The sequence below is a fragment of the Hippocampus bargibanti genome, linkage group LG02, assembly GCF_051943395.1.
Source record: "Hippocampus bargibanti isolate YZ-2025 linkage group LG02, ASM5194339v1, whole genome shotgun sequence".
In the NCBI taxonomy this organism is placed as follows: Eukaryota; Metazoa; Chordata; class Actinopteri; order Syngnathiformes; family Syngnathidae; genus Hippocampus; species Hippocampus bargibanti.
The window spans coordinates 10,851,357-10,870,674 of NC_142735.1; the positions used below are offsets into that span (position 1 = coordinate 10,851,357).

The 19,318-nt window shown below is 40.9% G+C and overlaps 1 protein-coding gene across 2 annotated transcripts; it reads left to right on the forward strand.

Annotated features, from left to right (window-relative positions):
- Positions 1-589: 589 nt before the first annotated feature.
- Positions 590-18,271, forward strand: f8 (coagulation factor VIII, procoagulant component). 2 transcript variants are annotated; one of them, XM_088988666.1, is made up of 29 exons: positions 590-957; positions 1,822-2,023; positions 2,915-3,020; positions 3,115-3,215; positions 3,918-4,040; positions 5,249-5,461; positions 6,128-6,310; positions 6,396-6,493; positions 6,727-6,847; positions 6,912-7,137; positions 7,207-7,357; positions 7,486-7,573; positions 7,736-7,953; positions 8,783-8,924; positions 8,996-9,205; positions 9,734-10,521; positions 10,606-10,748; positions 11,253-11,418; positions 11,505-11,744; positions 12,206-12,440; positions 12,532-12,714; positions 12,984-13,100; positions 13,418-13,489; positions 13,660-13,745; positions 13,886-14,038; positions 14,442-14,586; positions 15,431-15,573; positions 16,265-16,447; positions 16,816-18,271. In XM_088988666.1, exons 1-29 carry the CDS (start codon positions 928-930, stop codon positions 16,969-16,971), a joined length of 5,022 nt encoding a protein of 1,673 aa, XP_088844792.1. In that variant the 5' UTR covers positions 590-927; the 3' UTR covers positions 16,972-18,271. The 2 variants fall into 2 exon arrangements, with proteins under 2 accessions (XP_088844792.1, XP_088844799.1); XM_088988673.1 differs by lacking the exons at positions 590-957; positions 1,822-2,023 and having other exon boundaries at positions 2,812-3,020; positions 16,816-18,270.
- The last annotated feature ends 1,047 nt before the right edge of the window (positions 18,272-19,318 follow it).

Here is a 19,318-nt window from a genome sequence, read left to right on the forward strand (position 1 = left end):
TATTCTGTATCTTCCAATGGCAGTATAAAGTGTTTCTGCCTCACTCTGCCTGTTGACCTAGGGTGGTCCATGCCAATATCAGAGCGTCAAGGTGACATTTAGGCTGAACATTAAAACCAAAGACAACAGAAAGGTAATATTATCTACTGTACTTGGCTGGAGAGAGGGAGAGAGAGAGTGTGTGTGTGTGTGTGTGTGTGTGTGTGTGTGTGTGTGTGTGTGTGTGTGTGTGTGTGTGTGTGTGTGCGTGTGTGTGTGTGTGTGTGTGTGCGTGCGCTGTGTGCGTGCGTGTGTGTGGGTGTGTGTAGCGCGTGTGCGTGCATGCATGCGCGTGTGTGTGTGTGTGTGTGCGCGCGCGCGCGCGCGCGCGCGTGTGTGTGTGTGTGTGTGTGTGTGTGTGTGTGTGTGTGTGTGTGTGTGTGTGTGTGTGTGTGTGTGTGTGTGTGTGTGTGCGTGCGCGCGTGTGTGTGTGTGTGTGCCTGTGAGTGAGTGAGTGCCTGTGCGTGTGCGTGTGTTTATACTTTCCCTCAGTTTTTGATCTATTGAAGACTTTGAGCCAATGAGCAGATGTCGGTATCATCAGCATTAAATGCAACTTTCTCAAGCCGGCGCCCAACAAAACCACCAGAAGTGTTTTTTTCCAGCTCAATGTTCTGACACTCCCTTAAATCCTCTTACTACAGACTGGCAGCATAATTATGTAAACTGACTGTTGCGCAAGAGTTATTTTTTGTATTCGTGAAGACGTTAAGGAGTGAAATGCAAAATATCATGACTGTATCAAATATTGACATTTTCTTCTCACAAGACTTTAAGGCCTACCTGACCTGTTTCTGTTGTTTCACTGCCTCCACAGGGTTCCCATGTGGTTTTGGTGTGTCTCGCCTGGCAGTGTTCCAGTAGGTCAATTCAGTGTGCAAGTTGGAAATGCAGCCAGAATGCCATTTCACATTACAGGTGCATTTCAACAAGTTGTTCTTGTATCCTTATTTTTTTATTGATAATTGCGGGTTCACGTGACGATTTCATCTAAATCTTAGCGTTACTCGTGTTTGCATGTTTGTCTGCAAGGCTGAAATTCATCTGTTACACCAGTAGGAAAATAATAGTTGTGTTTTAACTACGGTAGAAAACAGTGTTTGACACATTCGTTTAGATACATCTGCCTAATAATCAAGACTTTTCACGCTTGTCCCCAGAATGCAAACCAACTCGTTGCATTCGCTCATGATGGATTCCTCTCAACCGCCACAAGAGGCCGCAATATTCATACGGGAGGATTATTGCAGCTTTTCCCCTTTCTGAATTTTCACAAGCATTGGAATAATTAATCAATATCTCTTGCTTGTGTCACACCCCAACCGAAAGAGTTTGTAAAATTACATTTTAAACACGAAGGGGGGAAATACATTTTGATTCCTGATGGGGTCTTCTTCTTTTCCTTTTGGGTTTTCCCTTAAGTGTCGCTACAGCGAATCTGTCCTACATCTTCAGAGGTTGGATTCCTGATAGGGTGCACACCGTTATACAACAAATGATTGGATTGGATTTGCCTTTATTAGTCTCGCAGTGGAGAAATTAGTAAAATAAATTTTAAACATGTTTTTTCTGTTTATTTTGTTCTTTGATATCTGGTGTCACTACATATGTATGGTGTCCATTTTATTTGCCGCATTTTCACAGTCATATGAGATCCAAAGGTAACAATGTTGGTTATTTCTAGAGTACAAAGTACAATATACAAATACAAATAATGGAACTTTGTCCACATGTATGTCCATCCATCCATCCATCCATTTTCTGATCAACTTCTCTTCACAGGTGTCCTTGAGGGGGGCGGGTAGTTCTATCCCTGCCCCACTCGGGAAGAAGGCACACATACGCAAAGAACCAATCACTCTCACAGTCATACGTGAAGACAATTTGGATCTTCAATCAGTCCGCCATGCATGTTTTTTGAATGTGGAAGGAAACAGGAGAACCCAGAAGAAACCCAAGAAACCCAACCCAAGAACTCCACACTGTGAGGCTGCAGCCGGATAAAAACCTCTGTGAGGTGGATTACTAATGAGTCATACACCATGCTACGCTTATACAAATGCATTTTTAGAAAATAGAAATGTTCATACAGTGCCAAAATTGAGCATTATCATGTAAAAAGTAATACATTTTATTTTGATGATTGTGGTGATTCTTGTTGTACTTTATAGTAAACTATATATATATATATATATTTATATTTATATAATGCTGCATATTTTTATCATTTATCAAAGGGATTTAGTTTGAAAGAGTGGTTGTTCTAGTACCACATTTTCCAGTGTGTAAGGTGCACGCAAAAGCTTTCAGTTTCTTCAAAAGAAGACCCTGTGCCTTATACGTGAAGTAATAATTAGCCAGAACAGGTCTTGGAACTGCTGTCAGCAGCCACAAGTCAATGTCCCCCTCTAGAGGTAGTGTAGTCCTTACTGGGATATATAAAATGTATCCCCAGCCTCTACAGTAGCGCTTCATATTGTGGTGTGCTTTATATATGGAAAACTTTTTTATGTCATTCATTGAAGGTGCGCTATTCATTGGGGGTGCGCCTCATAGTCTGGTGTGGCTTATACTGTACAACGGAAAATACGGTAAATATAATGAAAACAGTTTAAAGTAATATTATCAGCTATAAGGAGCATGAGTGCAACCTGAGGTTGAAAATGACTCACTAGAAAATACATTCTGTCATCCCACTCTCTCACCCACACGCAGCCACACTCCATCCAGCGTTTCCTCCCACCCACTAACTTTGATAAATTTGCTTACATTTGAGTGAGGCGCACAGTCTTTACGACAGGTCCTAGTGGCACATACAGGTGCGCACCTTTGACAATGGGATTGTCACTTTTGCCTCTGCTGCTATTGTGTGCAGTCTGCCGGGCAACCAACCGTACTGTGAGGGAGCATTTCATTGCAGCCGTGGAAATCGGCTGGGACTATGTCAGTGTGGGAGATGCTGACACAACGTCTGACCAAAGGTGATCTTTTTTTCTGTTTAGTGAATATTTTAACATCTGCTTCATGTTGATTTGTTGCAGTTGCATTTTACACCGTATTGTACTCTACTCTTAGATGGTTGTCCAAAAGCAGCCCTCAGAAATATATTAAGGCAGTTTACAGGGAGTACACAGATGCCACGTACACTGTCCCCAAACCGAGGCCACCTTGGACAGGTTTGTGACAACTTCAATGAGTTTGGTCTTGATTTTTCAAATACATTTACTACTATTGATAACATGAAATATGACAAGATGCACTTTCCAGCAGCTCCTGTATTTAATTTTTCTACTTCTTTCTTTCCTTTCCACTTCCCTTCATAACATTGCTGCTGTGAAATCTAAATTTCTCCCCTGCGAGATGAATAAAGATACATCCAATCCAATCATCACGACACTATGTAGGATTATTGTAGTTATTATGATTATTATTTGTTATTTAGTTTTTTGTTAGTTTTTTTTTACTTCAAGATGGCGCCTCGAGAGTGGCTGCCTTTCCAGCAGCTCCTGTATTTTGTTTTTCTGCTTCTTTCTTTCCGTTTCTCTTCCTTTCACAACTTTGCTCCTGTGAAATGTAAATTTCTCCACTGCAAGACGAATAAAGGTATCCAATTATCATTAAAGGTAGTCAACAAATACACAGTCGGTTTCCATTATTGCATTTCAATTTTTATTGAACGTAGACATGAATTTTATAGAATTTATGGTAAGAAGGAAAAAATGGTTATCGCAATAGATGAAATAAAAGTTTTGAAAGATGTTCTAAATGCACTCATCAGCTCAATGTAGAGAAAATTATTCTAAGCTATTGGGATCCCACTGATGTTTAGATGTGAATGTATGCCTCAGCAAGGGTCTTTTTTATTTTAATGCTTTCAGGTATTCAAGGTCCTGTGATAGTGACCCGGCCCTGGGAAAGGGTGATTGTTCATTTCAAAAACCTGGCATCCAAGCCTTACAGTATCAGCCCAGTGGGTATAACGTACTGGAAGCAGTCTGAAGGTACTGAACTTGACATGGAATGAACCAAGCAGTTCAGTCCTATGTGTATAAAAAGTGTTGTACCTCTTTGTACTGTGACTCAGCTTGATAGCAACTTCTCATCATGCGGCTTTTTTTCATCTTTTTTGGCTTTCTTGGCTCATAATCAGTTGTATTAGTAAAACCTATGACCTTGAGAAAGGGGGAAAAATGATGACAATAAATGGGACTTCCGAAAGAATTGAGTCAAAATACAATTATAAACATTGTACAGGTCATTCAAGCAAATTATACAGCAATCGACCAGAGCATAGGCTTTAATAGAACGTAAATATTTTGATCACATTTTTTGCAAATTCATTTTTGACAGTTTTGACATTCAGTCTTCTCGGCCAAAATTAATTTGCTCACAGTCAATATAGGATATGTCTTAAAGGGAACATTTTGGGCCATTCACTTATCATACATATTTAAATGGTAACTATGACAGATCTATAAATCCTTCACTACAAGCTTTAAAATGAACCACACCAAAATACTGTTTGTTAAATTTGATGTCAGTAGCTTACTGTGAAGGTCAAAAATGACAAAAGTTTGGAGACAGTCAGGACAAAAAAAGTTGTGTGAATGAACCTTTTTTTCCATAATTACTATGGATGGGCGATGGGGTGGGTTATTGGGGTACCACTATGACTTGTGCAGTAACAGGATGTTTACAAGTTCAACGAAACTTTGGATTGTGTGTTTACAAGATTAACATAAATCTTTCAGCCTAGGATCTTTTAAAAAAAGTTTCTGACAAAGGTGCATTAAGGCGAGTAAAGATTCCCGCTGTGCAAACAAGCAGAACCACAAACAAAGCAATTGAATGCCATGATTCAGAATTAGTGGTAGTAGCACACAATGAAAATCTTTACCTCATTTCTTAGAAATGACGTCTCCTTTGTGCAGACTTATTAGCTGCAAGTATGAGCTAAAAGATGGTGTTCAACATCCCATCATGAGTTCAAGTGTGATTCCCTCCGAACCAGAATATTCAAAACCTCCTCTGAGCACAGTGGCATGTGTCATTTCCTGAAAGCAGCTCATTTCTTCCTCTCACAGGATTACAACTCACAATGGACTTTATCATTTTCTTAAATGTTGTGTCAACCGCCTCCAGCAATCTTGAGCAAAATTGTAAGATTGTTTTTGTTTCTAATACTCTGTAAATGTTTTCCTCCCTCCAGGAGCAGGCTATGATGACTCTACAGCAGGCAAAGAGAAAGAGGACGATGCGGTCCCTCCCGGAAAATACCACAAGTATGTGTGGGACATTAGCGCTGCCGACGGTCCCACAGTCAATGACCCTGAGTGTCTTACCTACTCTTATTCATCCCAAGTGGACCCAGTCCGCGACCTCAATTCTGGACTTGTTGGTGCTCTGCTCATCTGTCAATCAAGTCAGTGTCGTGGGAGGGATGACTGGAACAAAACATTCGAGTTCATATTCTCCTGTCAACATCGAATAATAATCATTCTAAGTTAAATACTCTTTTTGACAGGGTGACAGTAAACTGGTGAAGTATGTGATTAACCAATTAGAGAGCTGAGTGGTAAATACAGCAATCTGACTGTCATACCTTGAGATTTAAGTGACCCAACTGAGTTTTTTTAGACACAACTCCCCTGTGGGAAATAATGAGCAATTCTTCACAATAGAAGCTTCAAATTGTTTAGCCTTACAAAACCGTTTAGACTGCTAGCCTATATTTGTTGTGTTTTTTTTTTTATCTTCTGTAGGGAAGCGAGACACTCTTTAGGCATAGTTTTTCCTGTAGCTGTATTGCGTTTTGCAGTTTCTCGGTGCATGTTCAATATGTATATAATGTAAATAGTCATGTTTTCATATACATATTATGCCAGAATACGTTATACAGCAAGTAAATATTGTTTTTTAATGCTAATATTTTTTACCGTAAACTGTGATATGTTCCATTTAGATTATGTGTTTAATTTTTAATAACGGAGGCGTTTCTGCTATATTCACCAAGAGCTCCATAAAAATGAAAAAGAATTAAGTACGCATCACACATTTCTTTCCATCATCTTTGTGCACGTTCCTTTAGATGCATTCGGTCAGGACAACCAGAGGAGAAACACTGCGTTTGTGCTGCTCTTTGCTGTGTTTGATGAGAGCAAAAGCTGGTATGGGGAAATGGAAGAAAAGAGGGGAAGAGAGAACATGAAGAGGAAAAACAGCAGGAAAGAATATCACACGATCAATGGCTACATCAACTCCACTTTGCCTGGTGAGCTACTGCACAAGTGTTGGTGGTGGTGTGTTGAGGCTTTTATTGATCCACCTGTCATAATTATTTGTATGTCCCCATGCAGGTTTGACGATGTGCCAAAAACGTGTGTTTTGGCATACGATTGGTATCGGTACTGCTCCTGAAATCCACTCTATCCAATTCCAGGATCACACTCTAAAGGTGCAATTAAACAATTAACAAATATTGCCTATTTATCATTGAACATCTCTTTCATGAAAAAGAATAATAATAACTAAATAAATACAATCTGATAGTTCTAACCCCCTCATTCCGCCACAAAAAAGTGGTTCAAATAATGTGAATTTAATAGGGGACTTGCAGTTTTGACAAAGAACGATTCTGTTGATTGCTTGTAATTAAAAGTTTGTTTGTGTCTGCTTTTGCTTTTCCAGGTTCTGAAACATCGCAAAGTGACCTTGGAGTTGACCCCAATGACCTTTGTCACTGCAGAAATGAAGCCTGGCGCCGAAGGCCGCTTCCTCATCAGCTGCCAGATACATGCACACCGCACAGGTAAGAGAGGCCAGTTCACCTCCTCATAGAAGCTGGAAGTGATTTTACTGAGGTCCATACGCAGATGGCATGAGAGCAATGTTCAAGGTGGAGAAGTGCCCTGGACCCGACCTTCGCAATGTCAAAGAAGAAGACTATGATGAGTATGGAGAGAGTGATTTCAATATCCAGCCTTTTAGGCCACGAGCACAAGGGGGAACCAGGAATCACCTTACCAAAATCTGGAAACATTACATTGCTGCCGAGGAACTCATATGGGACTACGCTCCTCATCTCAAGGACCACGACAGGTAGCAAACAAAGGGAAGGAAGGTTGTAGACGGAAATATAACTAAATCAAAGCATTACTCTCGCAACAGAGGCACGCCTGAGGCCCCTCAACACCAGGACTACAAATTTAAAAAGGTGGCTTATGTGGAATACACAGACAGATCTTTCTCTCGGAGGAAAAACACGGCCAGGACACTGATGGGTCCACTCCTGAAAGGAAAAGTCACTGATCGGTTCCATGTAAGTCAGACGAGCCTCAGTGATCAGAAAAAAATACGGATATGTTCTGCAGTTAGAGGAAAAAAAATGCTGGACTTGTTTTCACATGTTTTATTATATTTATTAATCACTTTTAATTCTGCCTACAGATCACATTCAAAAATCTGGCCAGTCATCCTTTCAATATCTACCCCAATGACCTGACAAAAATATATCCACTGCAAACGTCCACAAATGGTAAGCCACAGGGTAGATCCTCATTGGCCTCTCCCTTACCCAGTTGGCCCCATTGTAGTTATCCATCAAAAAGTCAGTATGGGTGTTGTCATTTATTTTTCATTGTGCACAGTTCATGACTTTTGTTCTCAAATTTACATCTAATATGAGCGTACGTCAAAGTTGCAGAAAAAGACTTGCGCTCAATGGCGGTGCCTCCAAATGGGACCTTTGTGTATGTCTGGGAAATAACCACTGATGATGGGCCCCTGGAGGAGGATCCTGAATGTCTCTCTCAACTGTATCAGAGCACTGTGTCCCCAGAGAGGGACCTGGCTTCAGGGCTGGTGGGCACCTTGCTCGTCTGCAAGTTGAAAGCCATCGACACCAGAGGAGTCCTGGTGAGTGTATTTGCCCTACCTCAAATACACACATGGACAAAATGGTTGGTACCCTGCAGATGTCATGTTTCAGCTCCTTCCATAGATGTGAATGACTTAGTCAGAAAGCCTTTAATAGTCCCACAATGGGAAAATTCGCTGTAGACAAGCAAACACATAACACAACAGTACCTCATCCGTGTTTTGACAGGAGAATTTAGTGTTCTTGGTAAACTTCATTGTTGTGTCTGTGCAAAGAGCTGATGTCCCTTGCCAAAAAGTTTCACTTTTTCATTGCCTGGGATGTTGTACCTTAAACTTGCAGTTTAGTTGGAGTTTGTTCTGGGCCCTTTCCGATTATCCACCTCTTCAATGTGCCACAAATGTTCTGGGGGGTTGGCTCTATGTCCCATTAATCTTCAATTTCTGAGGAATATTTGTTACGATAGTCAGTCTCAGCGCCATGTTTTGTGTGGTCCACACTAAACAACAGAGTGGCTACTTTGTCACCCTTTAAATAGGCCAACTGACTGGTTACATGTTTAAAGGACACACCTTGGTTGAATATGTCCCTATTGTCAAGTTTTTATTGTTATATCTTTTCTCGGGGTACCATTCCTTCTATCCAAAAACCTAATTCACATGAGTTTTGTTTTCAAATAACAACTGCTCAGGAGCACTGTCCCATTTTCATCTTTTTTGTCAAATTCAGATTGATGTGACCACTGTGGCTTTTTGTTTCATTAAGAGTGTTGTACCAATAATTTGGCCACTGCATGTGAATATGACATGAATCCCAACTCCCAAGTTGTCCATTTGCATGATATCAATGTTCATTATATCATTGCAGTTGGCACCTGATAAACAGTGGACTGTTACGTTCGCCGGCTTTGATGAGAACAGAAGTTGGTATGCGGATGAAAACATTCCAAAACTCCAAAACTCATCCATGAGCACAGACCCAGAAGGCTACAACTCCAATGTTATCTACAGTGAGTTCACCTTGCACTTGATTTCCACTATGCTGTGAAAAAAAGCCACGTCCTACATCTCCATCTCCCAGGCATAAATGGCATCATGTTTGGTGGGCGCCCATTATTCATGTGTCAGACCGATGTCACCTTTTGGCATTTGGCCAACGTGGGCACCCAGAGCAACTTCCTGTCTGCCTACTTCACTGGAAACGTTTTTCAATATAATGGCCTTCATCAATCTGTCCTGACCCTCTTTCCAATGACCAGCATGACGGTTATTATGGAAATGGACCAGCCAGGTAACCACATTTAACCATTCAAATCAATATTAGTTACTTCTGCACAGTGAAATTTGCATCCGTGCTGTACCGGGAAGATTATTTCGACTGTCTGATCATCAGTATTGACACTAGCATGAGTTTATTGTCATTATTGAATGTTTTTTTACAATCCATCATTCCAGCCATGAATTGAATAATTGGATATTTTACAATAATGTATATTATTAAGCACATTTTTCATGATGACTGTTTATTTATTCGCCATTTTTTTACTGTTTGGCAGTGTTTTGTGATTTAAAACCCATATAGTGGAAAATTATGCCGTGGTGAACTTTGGACTTTGCCCAAATAATTGCTCTGCTCATGAGGGTATTAACTATTTTTTTTTTCATGATCAACCCCTCAAAATGTTAAGTGGCATTGAGGTAGAAGTTTACTGTTCCCAAATGTATCAAACTTCATGGCTGTTTCAGCTTTGAGAGGATATGAATAAACCATCAACTGTATTTGTTTGTACATTTCTCCACAACCTGCCTCCTCTCACAGGTGAGTGGGAGATCAGCGCCTTCGATAGCAGCCTCAGGAGCCGGGGAATGAGCACTCGCTACACAGTTTGCCCCTGTGATTATGGAGACCTGCTGGTCGATATAGACGAGGATACGAATGATCTCTTTGACTGTGTGAACTTCCTGCCAAAGAGTCGGAGACAAAAGAACACAACAAAGATTTGGGTGTGCAAGAACATTACTGACAGTCAAAATGACACCGATGTCAATCTTAAGTGGACTGTGAAAGGAAACCAAATCTGTCGATTGACTACAACGATATCAAAGGGAGTCAATGCAACGAGTGTACCTGAGGGCGGAATCCCACTGGACGTCTTGAAAGAACTAGAGAAAAATGGGAAGTGGATTGTGGAATTCAATGAGACCGAACATGTAAGAAGTGGCAGGTGGAGCAGAGAGGCAGAAGGAAACTGGACACACGAAGACGTGAGTTCTGTGGACACTCAAGAGAACAAATTAAAAATATTGTTTGGAGGAGAGAGCAAAGAAAATGGAACAGTCACCGGTGTTGAGATGGACCCTTCCCAAAGGAGCGAGATGTCGCTTGAAATGAACGTGACAAAGGAAGAGAGCAACGAGATTTTACCAGACAGAAATCCAAGTCTCAATATGAATCTTTTAACCCAAAGCAATTCTCTGGAAATGGAGCAATCCTTCAGAGATAGCCACATTGACCGTGACGCCGTACGGGCAGACTCTAATCCTACAGCCCCCAAAAACGTTACAGGAATCAATCTGTCTTTGAATTATGACGACTACAGTCAAGAGGTAATTTTGCTTTTCTTGGAATGTGGACTGTCCACTTAATTCTGTACCCAAACAATGCATCCCATATTATTACTGTTCTTACAGGAGAACAACACATCTGATGAAATAACCTCAGACAAAATTGACATTCGCTCCAGAAAAACAATATACCGCCACTACTACATTGCTGCAGAGGAAATCAACTGGGATTATGGCATCAGAAAAGACCCACATTTTCTTAAACCTGGGTATAAAGTTCTATCGTTCCCACAAATTCACATCGTCACTTCCCAAAACTTTCTGAACTGTGTGAACAAGACATGTTAAAACAGCCATTGCACTTCCTTCCTTCCCATAAGCTTCCTCTATTTTAAAACAGCTAGATCGTGGTTGCAGATGATGAATGAATCGCTTTGGGCTTTTTTTATGTCTTTGTATTACGATTGTTTTCCTATTTTTTTACGTTGCGAGAATGTTCGGTAGGAGATGCACCATTTCTAGGACATTGACAAAGTCAGAATGTTAAACAACTCTTCATTTGTCCATTTATTGCTATTTCACTATCCTTTCTGTTACTTTTACGACTCTGGCTCCGTTTTACCTTTCTGTCCTCGCTACTTGTAATTATACCACATTGGTAGGTGATTTCACTTGAAACTAAAGCAATCGCATGAATTAGGTCAAATGTGTCTTGATTGGGATATGTTACAGATGAATATTACAAATGAACAGATCTACTTCCTTTCCTCTAGAGAGAAGCGCCGTGGAATGAGTACGTTCCTGCCAGAATACAAAAAGGTGGTGTTTAACTCTTATCCTGACAAAAACTTTCTGCGGCCAAATAGCAGAGGAGAGCTTGACAGACATTTGGGAATTATGGGGCCTGTCATCAAAGTCGAAGTTAATGAGCTCCTGACTGTAAGTGGGGTATAGTTCATTCAACTAAATCAGCCAATGTGTTTGGTAATGGTGACTTTCGTTCACATTCCTTTGCCTTATTGAAGGTCATATTCAAGAACAAGGCATCCAGGCCCTACTCATTTCACCTTCAAGGAGTTTATGATCGTAGTCAGGGGTTTGGCATTGTGCAACAATATGCCCCATCCCTGCCAGCCGGGGTCCCTGGAGAGCCTGTCCCACCTGGAGAGGCTCGCACATATAACTGGAGAATCACGCGGAAACAGGGTCCCACCGATGCTGAATTTGGCTGCAAGACTGGAGCGTACTACTCCACAGTGGACAAGGTCTGCATGGACATGGTCCATTAGATTGTTACGTAAAACATTGTTTGGAAAATGAAAGGTTGATCATTAACTACGTGATTATGTTTATGAGTTGAAACCTTCAGAAGGAATTCATGCAGTTCCTCACATATGTGTGGCAGGGGGTATTTGCACAACTCCAGGAATGGGAAGGCGTATCTATCAGGAGGAAGGAATGTATACATATAAAACGGCGCACAGAGTAATTTGTTGATTTTTGACTAATGATATCGCTTCACAAAAAAAAGTGACATGGCCACTCTGAAATGTATTGCACAGTACAATGTCACTGAAGACCTCGCACGTTTCGAGGCATTGTAGAATTGTTATGCTGACAGCTGAAATCTCTTTTCAATGGATGAGTGTTCAGAACCATGGTTTTTTGACTGAATTGTGAACAATATCAGATATTATATGCATTTTATTGTGTTTTAATGTGTCAGGAGAAAGACCTTCACTCTGGTCTGATTGGTCCACTGGTCATCTGTAAGACTGGGACTCTCCCCACCGACAAGAACTCAGAAGGGAAAAATATGGTCCAGGATCTCAGCCTTCTCTTTCACACATTCGATGAGACCAAAAGCTGGTATCTGGGGGAGAACCTGAAGAAGCACTGTGTCCCTCCCTGCCGGGTCAACCCAGATGACCCCTGGTACCACATCAGCAATAAATTTGCAGGTAGGGAAACATGGTGATGTTAGTATAAGATCATATATGATTAATTATATACATTTATCCTGAGCAATATTTGACTATTTTATGTCCAAAGCAATAAATGGCTACGTGGCAGAGACACTTCCCGGTCTGGTGATTGCACAGCGGCAGCAAGTCAGATGGCACCTGTTAAATGTGGGGAGTGATGGAGAATACCACGCCGTGCACTTCCATGGTTTACCTTTCACCCTACAAAATGGGGAGAAGCACCGCATGGGCATCTACAACCTCTTCCCTGGTTAATATGTGCATACAGACACATAAATTATTGTGATACTGATGAAGGAATAGAATAGATACACCTCCAGAGTTTAGTGATAGATAATAGAAATGGTGTATAAAAAGAACACCTGAGTGAACATCATTCTGTTCGTATAGTTTCTATCTGCAGATAATTTAAGATGGCTCCTGTGTTCGTTTATTAAGTCTTCATTTATTGTCGTGTGAACTAAGTTACCTTGAAATTATATTTCAGTTTTCTCGCTCATGTGTATCTGCACACTTCAGGTGTCTTTGGCACCGTGGAGATGATCCCCTCCACGGTGGGCACATGGCTGGTTGAGTGCACTGTCGGAGACTATCAACTGGCCGGAATGAGAGCGAAACTGTTGGTCTACGATTCAGGTGGGAACTGTCAAATCACAGTTGACTGTTGGTGAAAAAAAAGATGCCTCACTTTTCAACTTGAAGAATGTAGCATGTTTGCTATATGTCCCCCAAAAATATTCAAAATGCATTTGGATTCAGCACTGCTGTATGCTTTTTTTTAATAAATGTTATCTAAAAGCGGTTGGCGAGCCTTCAGTGTGATGCAGTGATAGTGACAATCGAAACTGCAAACTTACTCGACATGGATTTCCATTAGATGAAGAACCGCTCATAATATTTTGGATAGCTAAATCAGATTATCACGTTGTCTGATATGTATTTTTTTTATGCAGACTGCAGTTTACCTCTAGGAATGCAATCCGGTAGCATCCAGGATTCGCAGATCACTGCTTCAGATCACTCAGGTAAAAGAAATTATTTTTTTTAATTGATATGTATTTAAAAAAGACATTAGCCATATGTTTTATTTCTATTCATTCTGGGCCTTAATTCCAAGGAAGTGCATTTAATAACCTTTTACACACTGAGCTATAACTGTGCATTTTATGCTAACTATGTTTACACATGTGTGCAGATAGTTGGGTGCCCCAATTGGCCAGGCTGCATCAGTCTGGTTATATCAATGCTTGGATGGGTAGAGATAAATTATCCTGGATACAGGTTGGACATTCAGTATTAGCTATGCTGTCAACTATTTCCATTGTAATTGCTATATTGTAATTGCTATATCATGTGACCGGTGCACTTCCTGTTCCATCTTCTTCCACAACCTTTATTTTTTATCACTGATGTATTATCAGGTGGACCTTCTGAAACCGACTCTGCTGCATGGCATTGAGACGCAGGGAGTGAGGGCAAGCCTGAGGGAGAACTATGTCTCGCTATTTGTCGTTTCCTACAGCCTGGACCAGGAGAAGTGGATCACCTACAGAGGGAACGACACAAGTCAACATGTGCGAAATCCCGACAATGCCCATGAATGACATAATTTTCGCCCAATCATCAGTGTCTTTTTTCTAATAAGCCTCATATGAATGTCGCAGAGAAGTCGCTGATGGTGTAACATCGTGATACACTCTCCTGACTGGCATGCAGTGTGGTTGTGTTTTGTCTCTATGTGTTCCCTGTGACTGGTGATCAGTTGAGTGTGTTTTGCCTACAGTCAGTTGGGAAAGCCTGCACCCCTGCAAACCTGTTCAGAATGATTGATGGTGAAATGAATGGATGAATGTATCTGCTTTCATTGTCAGTGGCGGCCTTTCAGTTGACCTGCCTTTCAAGCAATGGCCTTGTCAAATTCAAATTAAGTCAGAGCAAATTCTTCCTTGAATCTAACTGATTTTGTGACTGTTCTAGAAATTTTACGGAAATGTGGACAGCTCCACAGTGAAGCATAACAAGTTCTCCCCTCCCTTTGTGGCTCGCTACATCCGGATTCACCCTGATAGCTATGTACGAAACCCTGCACTGCGACTGGAACTACTTGGCTGCGATCTCAACAGTGAGCTTTAACTTTTTCATGTATACCAAGTGGTGCTTTGGATTACCAGTGTTTTTTATTTTATGACCACGCCAAAACCCAAAACTAGTAAAATGTATTAAAATGCCATTTTTATATCCGAGCTCCACTACCCTCCCTTTCGCGTGTGCACTTTGACCAACAAGGGCCAGTTTAATACATAGCGATACAAACGAAAAACACTAACACAAGTCAATGAATCATTTAGTTGCAGTCATAATTGTTGTTTTCTCGTGTGAGTATTGTTATATATTATATGCACATTTGCTGCCTCCATAATGAAAAGTTGTTTTGTACGGTATTTGAATTGCGTTTCACTGAAAGCTTTCCTGAGCTGAGATAAGCTAGTCCAAAAGCGATTTAACAAGAATGGCCTTGGGCACCAACATAGCTAAAAAGGCCAGAAAATACCATACTGCAGCTTGCAAGTGGTCACCGGCCAGCAAATTCGAGACCCCTAATATTGCGCTTCTATCACAATGTTTTTATTTATTTTTGTATGTTAATCTGGTAAATCAAAGTACCATCCTGTATTCCTGTAATTAATTGTGTGTGCGTGTGTTTGCGTGTGTGTGTGTGTGTGTGTGTGTGTGTGTGTGTGTGTGTGTGTGTGTGTGTGTGTGTGTGTGTGTGTGTGTGTGTGTGTGTGTGTGTGTGTGTGTGTGTGCGTGTGTGTGTGTGTGTGTGTGTGTGTGTGTGTGTGTGTGTGTGTGTGTGTGTGTGTGTGTGTGTGTGTGTGTGTGTGTGTGTGTGTGTGTGTGTGTGTGTGGTCGGGCGCGTGTGCGTGTGAGTGCGCGTGTGCGTGTGAACATTTGTGTGTGTGCAGGTTGTTCATATCCGTTGGGTCTGAGGAGCGGATTGATTTCTAACATTACCGCCTCCTCATATCGTTCCTCCATGCTGCGTACATGGAGCCCCACCCTCGCTCGCCTCCATCAGGAGGGCAGTGTTAATGCCTGGAGGCCCAAGGTAAACTCCCTTGCATTATACTTCTTTTGAATTTCATGGCCAATATGATAAAGAGGTCAATCCCTATTAGATTAACATCATAAGTTTTTAATTGTTTTTTCGAAATGGTGTTGTCATTGTTTTTATTATTATTGTTCTCGAACAAGATATTAGCATAAGAGCGAAAACATACACATAAAAAAATTTGCATCTTGTAACCCTACCACCCTCAGCGTGCCACAACTCCAAATAACAAATAAATTAAAACACTCTATCTATCCAATGCACCTTAAAACTACACATCCCAATGTCATCTTTTTTCCATTTACCATGTAATATATTGGCACAAGCAGGTAACATTATTTGAAACAGAATGAAAGGAAATGAACTCACAACATTAAGACATCAATCCCTTTCTTATTGTCAAAAAGTACTCTTCGTCCATTGTGCGCATGTTTCAGCATGTTTTTTATCCAGTCCAAAGGGAAACTTCTCCAACTAAATTTCCATCGCGTGAGGGTAAAGCGATTCAGATCATGGATGGATGGATGCATCTATGATACAGTGCTATGAAAAAGGGGATATAATATTTTTTCACTGCACTGTGTATTTTGTCCTTCTGTTGACTCTGTTGTGATTATTTTTGTGCAAAATGTAAAACTGAGGTACATATTACTTGTGCTGTGCTCGTTATGACAAAAACAAATCACAGGAAAACAACCCTCACGAATGGCTGCAAGTGGACCTGACCTCAGTCAAGCGCATCACAGGTGTCATCACCCAGGGGGCAAAGTCTTTCTTCACACAGATGATGGTCACAGAGTTCTCAGTGTCTGTCAGTCTCGATGGAGTCTCATGGAGCACTGTGTTGGAGAGGGACTCGCGCAGGGAGATGGTACAACCAAATCATACATATGTACACTGACAAAAAAGTAGTGTAGATATGAAGAGTACTTTAAAGTACACTCGAGTATAGTGATATAAAGTGTCCTCATTCTAAATTGGAGCAAAGTTAGTTCTAAAAGTGTACTGTGAGCATCTGTCTATGTACGGTACTTTTCAGGACAAGTGAAATGTACACAAGTATACTTTTGTGAAGTTTATGAATTGAAACATTTTTTTCTCCACCCACTCATCCCCACACAAAAATACAAAAAAAAAAACATTAGAAACACAACTGATTGGCTTTAACTGTACTCGGCTGTTTCAGACCTCTGTCTAGGAGTGTCGAGTAAGCAAGACGTCTTCTTTTTTCTATTTTAGATCTTCACGGGTAACAACGACTCAGACGAAGAGGTCCTCAACGTTTTTGAGCCAGCCCTGTTCGGCCAGTACTTGCGCATCTACCCTCGTGGCTGGATCAACGACATCGCTCTGCGCCTGGAGGTGCTGGGTTGTAACACACAGCAGGATCTCTAACAAGCAGTTTCACAAAAGCACCTTACAGTTGCACATTTACTCTGCGCTAAATGACATGGTGTTGGATCTATTGTTCCTGTTCGAGAAATAGAACAGATGTGTTGTTGGAATGGAAAAATAAGTTGTTACATATTTGCATTGGATATGCCAACACCTTCAGAATGTAGGCTTGTGTAAATATCTCACACAGTAATGGATGCATTCCGTTTGAATTATTATGTGTTGTTGGCAAAGTATGGACTGGACGAGTTTGAATGGATGTATATTTCTGCTTTGGTAAAATGTTATCTCATGAGTCTTCACAAGTTGCACTGCTCTTTATTGCATGCTTCAGGTGTGACAATCATACAGTATAAACAACATTTACATGAACATGTGTATACACATATATTACATTCCTTTTACTGTTTGGCTTTGTCTTCCCCAAAAATAATAATAAATAAGAAAAAAAGGTGGAGAGGGCCTGATAACAGTTGCCATTCACATTCAATTCTCCCACGCGCCGCACGAAACTTTCACCCTACTTCGTACTTGCACATTATCTTCGGTCTTGTGTCAGTTCTAGTGTCTGCTATCCCCGCTGCCCTTTAAATGTTGTTTTGGCTTATCCTGCTCCAACAGGCCGTCCTGACACACACAATGAGCAACCGTGCTCCCACGTTGTTTCATGACAAGAAGCGGCCTGGGAGCTTGTTTCAAGTCTTTGACCAAGGTTGCATGATCAACGTGTTTGTTGGTTCAAATTGTTTTTATCACCTTTTTATCAGCTGAGGAATTTTCCAGGCCGTGAGAGAAAGGGAGAGCAACATTGGACAGGACGTGCATTTGCTTGGACATCGCCAGCTACACATCATGCTTCATTGATAGGGCTCTAAAAACAACAGCAATGTGTCTATTGTCAGCAAAAGAGGGAGCACCTGGTTGTAACACCAACCGAGCTTTAATGGGGGCAGCCAGAGGTCACTACCCTATGCTTCTGAGCACCTGTCTGTTGTCTGACATGTGCTTGAAACAACCAAAAACACATGCAAATCTGAAGGAATCCGTCTTTGATACACTTCTCATTAAAACTCATTCAGTTTTTTGACATTTTAAAGACACAAATCAAAGAGGTTTCATCCTGTAATTACCTGCAGGAGCACGCTGCCGTTCGGGTTAAACGCATGATTATTGCGCAAACAATTCAAGAGAACTAGCTGAAATGTTATTGTTTCACAAGCCGCGACACGGTCACTGTGAAAGAAGTCTGAAAAAAATGTCTGATGCTTCTTTCAAAATCTATTAAATGTTCATCTGTCTTGACGAGGGCCATGTAAAGTGGTTCATTGGCACTCATCTCAACTCACATTATGCTATTGTCATGTCAGGCAGGACTTGATTGCTGACCATGTGAGGAAGCAAATGAGCATTTACATTTTCAGTTAGTGGAGATGACTGCAACAAACCCTTTGGTAACGCGTTCAAGGTGTCCACCGCCTGCTGCCCGAAGTCTGCTGAGATCGACTCCACCATGGAACCCTCATGGGGTAAGCAGTTCAGGACAATAAGCCGTGATCTCTCTTACGTGTTTAGTTTGGCCTCTTGAACACGGCAAAGTAAACTGCCCTGAATGACACCACTGGTCTATAACACTTGTGAGTTGGCCTATTAATTTAAATATTTTCAATGACATGCACAACAAACATAACATAAGACTTTGCCCGAGTTGTATTTGATATTGCTGGAGCACTGGGCTATGTGTTCAGTCACAACTGACAGAGTTAGTTTGACATATGTTGAGATGTGTATAGAAGAAAAAACATCTTGCAACATCAAAACTTTGCAACATCATAGAAATTCTTGAACTTAAGAGACTGTTGGTAAGAATTTCCCAAAATGTAGACATTTGTGTGTTCAGATCTCTCACACGTTTGACCTTGACAGTGCAACATAGTGATTTTTTTTTTCACCTTCCGCTTTCACAACTTTGTGGCTTCCTGACAATATTTTCTGTTGTATGCTCTCTGGTCGTGGAAATTTAACCATCTCTGGAATTTGTTTTATTATTATGATTATTTTAGTATGGTAGATTAAGTAACAATTCGATATTTTACTTTGATATTGCACATTGAAGAGTCTCACATATGGTTATAATATTGTCGAGAAAAAACTGAATACATGGCCTTTGTGAGACGATATGAACCAAAGTCCCTCCTTGGTTGCTTATCCAGTCATATATTGGGTGCGTACTAAAAAAAGTTGAATGCGTTTGCATTTTTTGAGGATTGATGTTAAAAGGGTTTCATTTTAAAAACGAATGAATGGGTTTTCAAATATTCCCAGAGCTACACGGCAGTTTGAGTCCTGA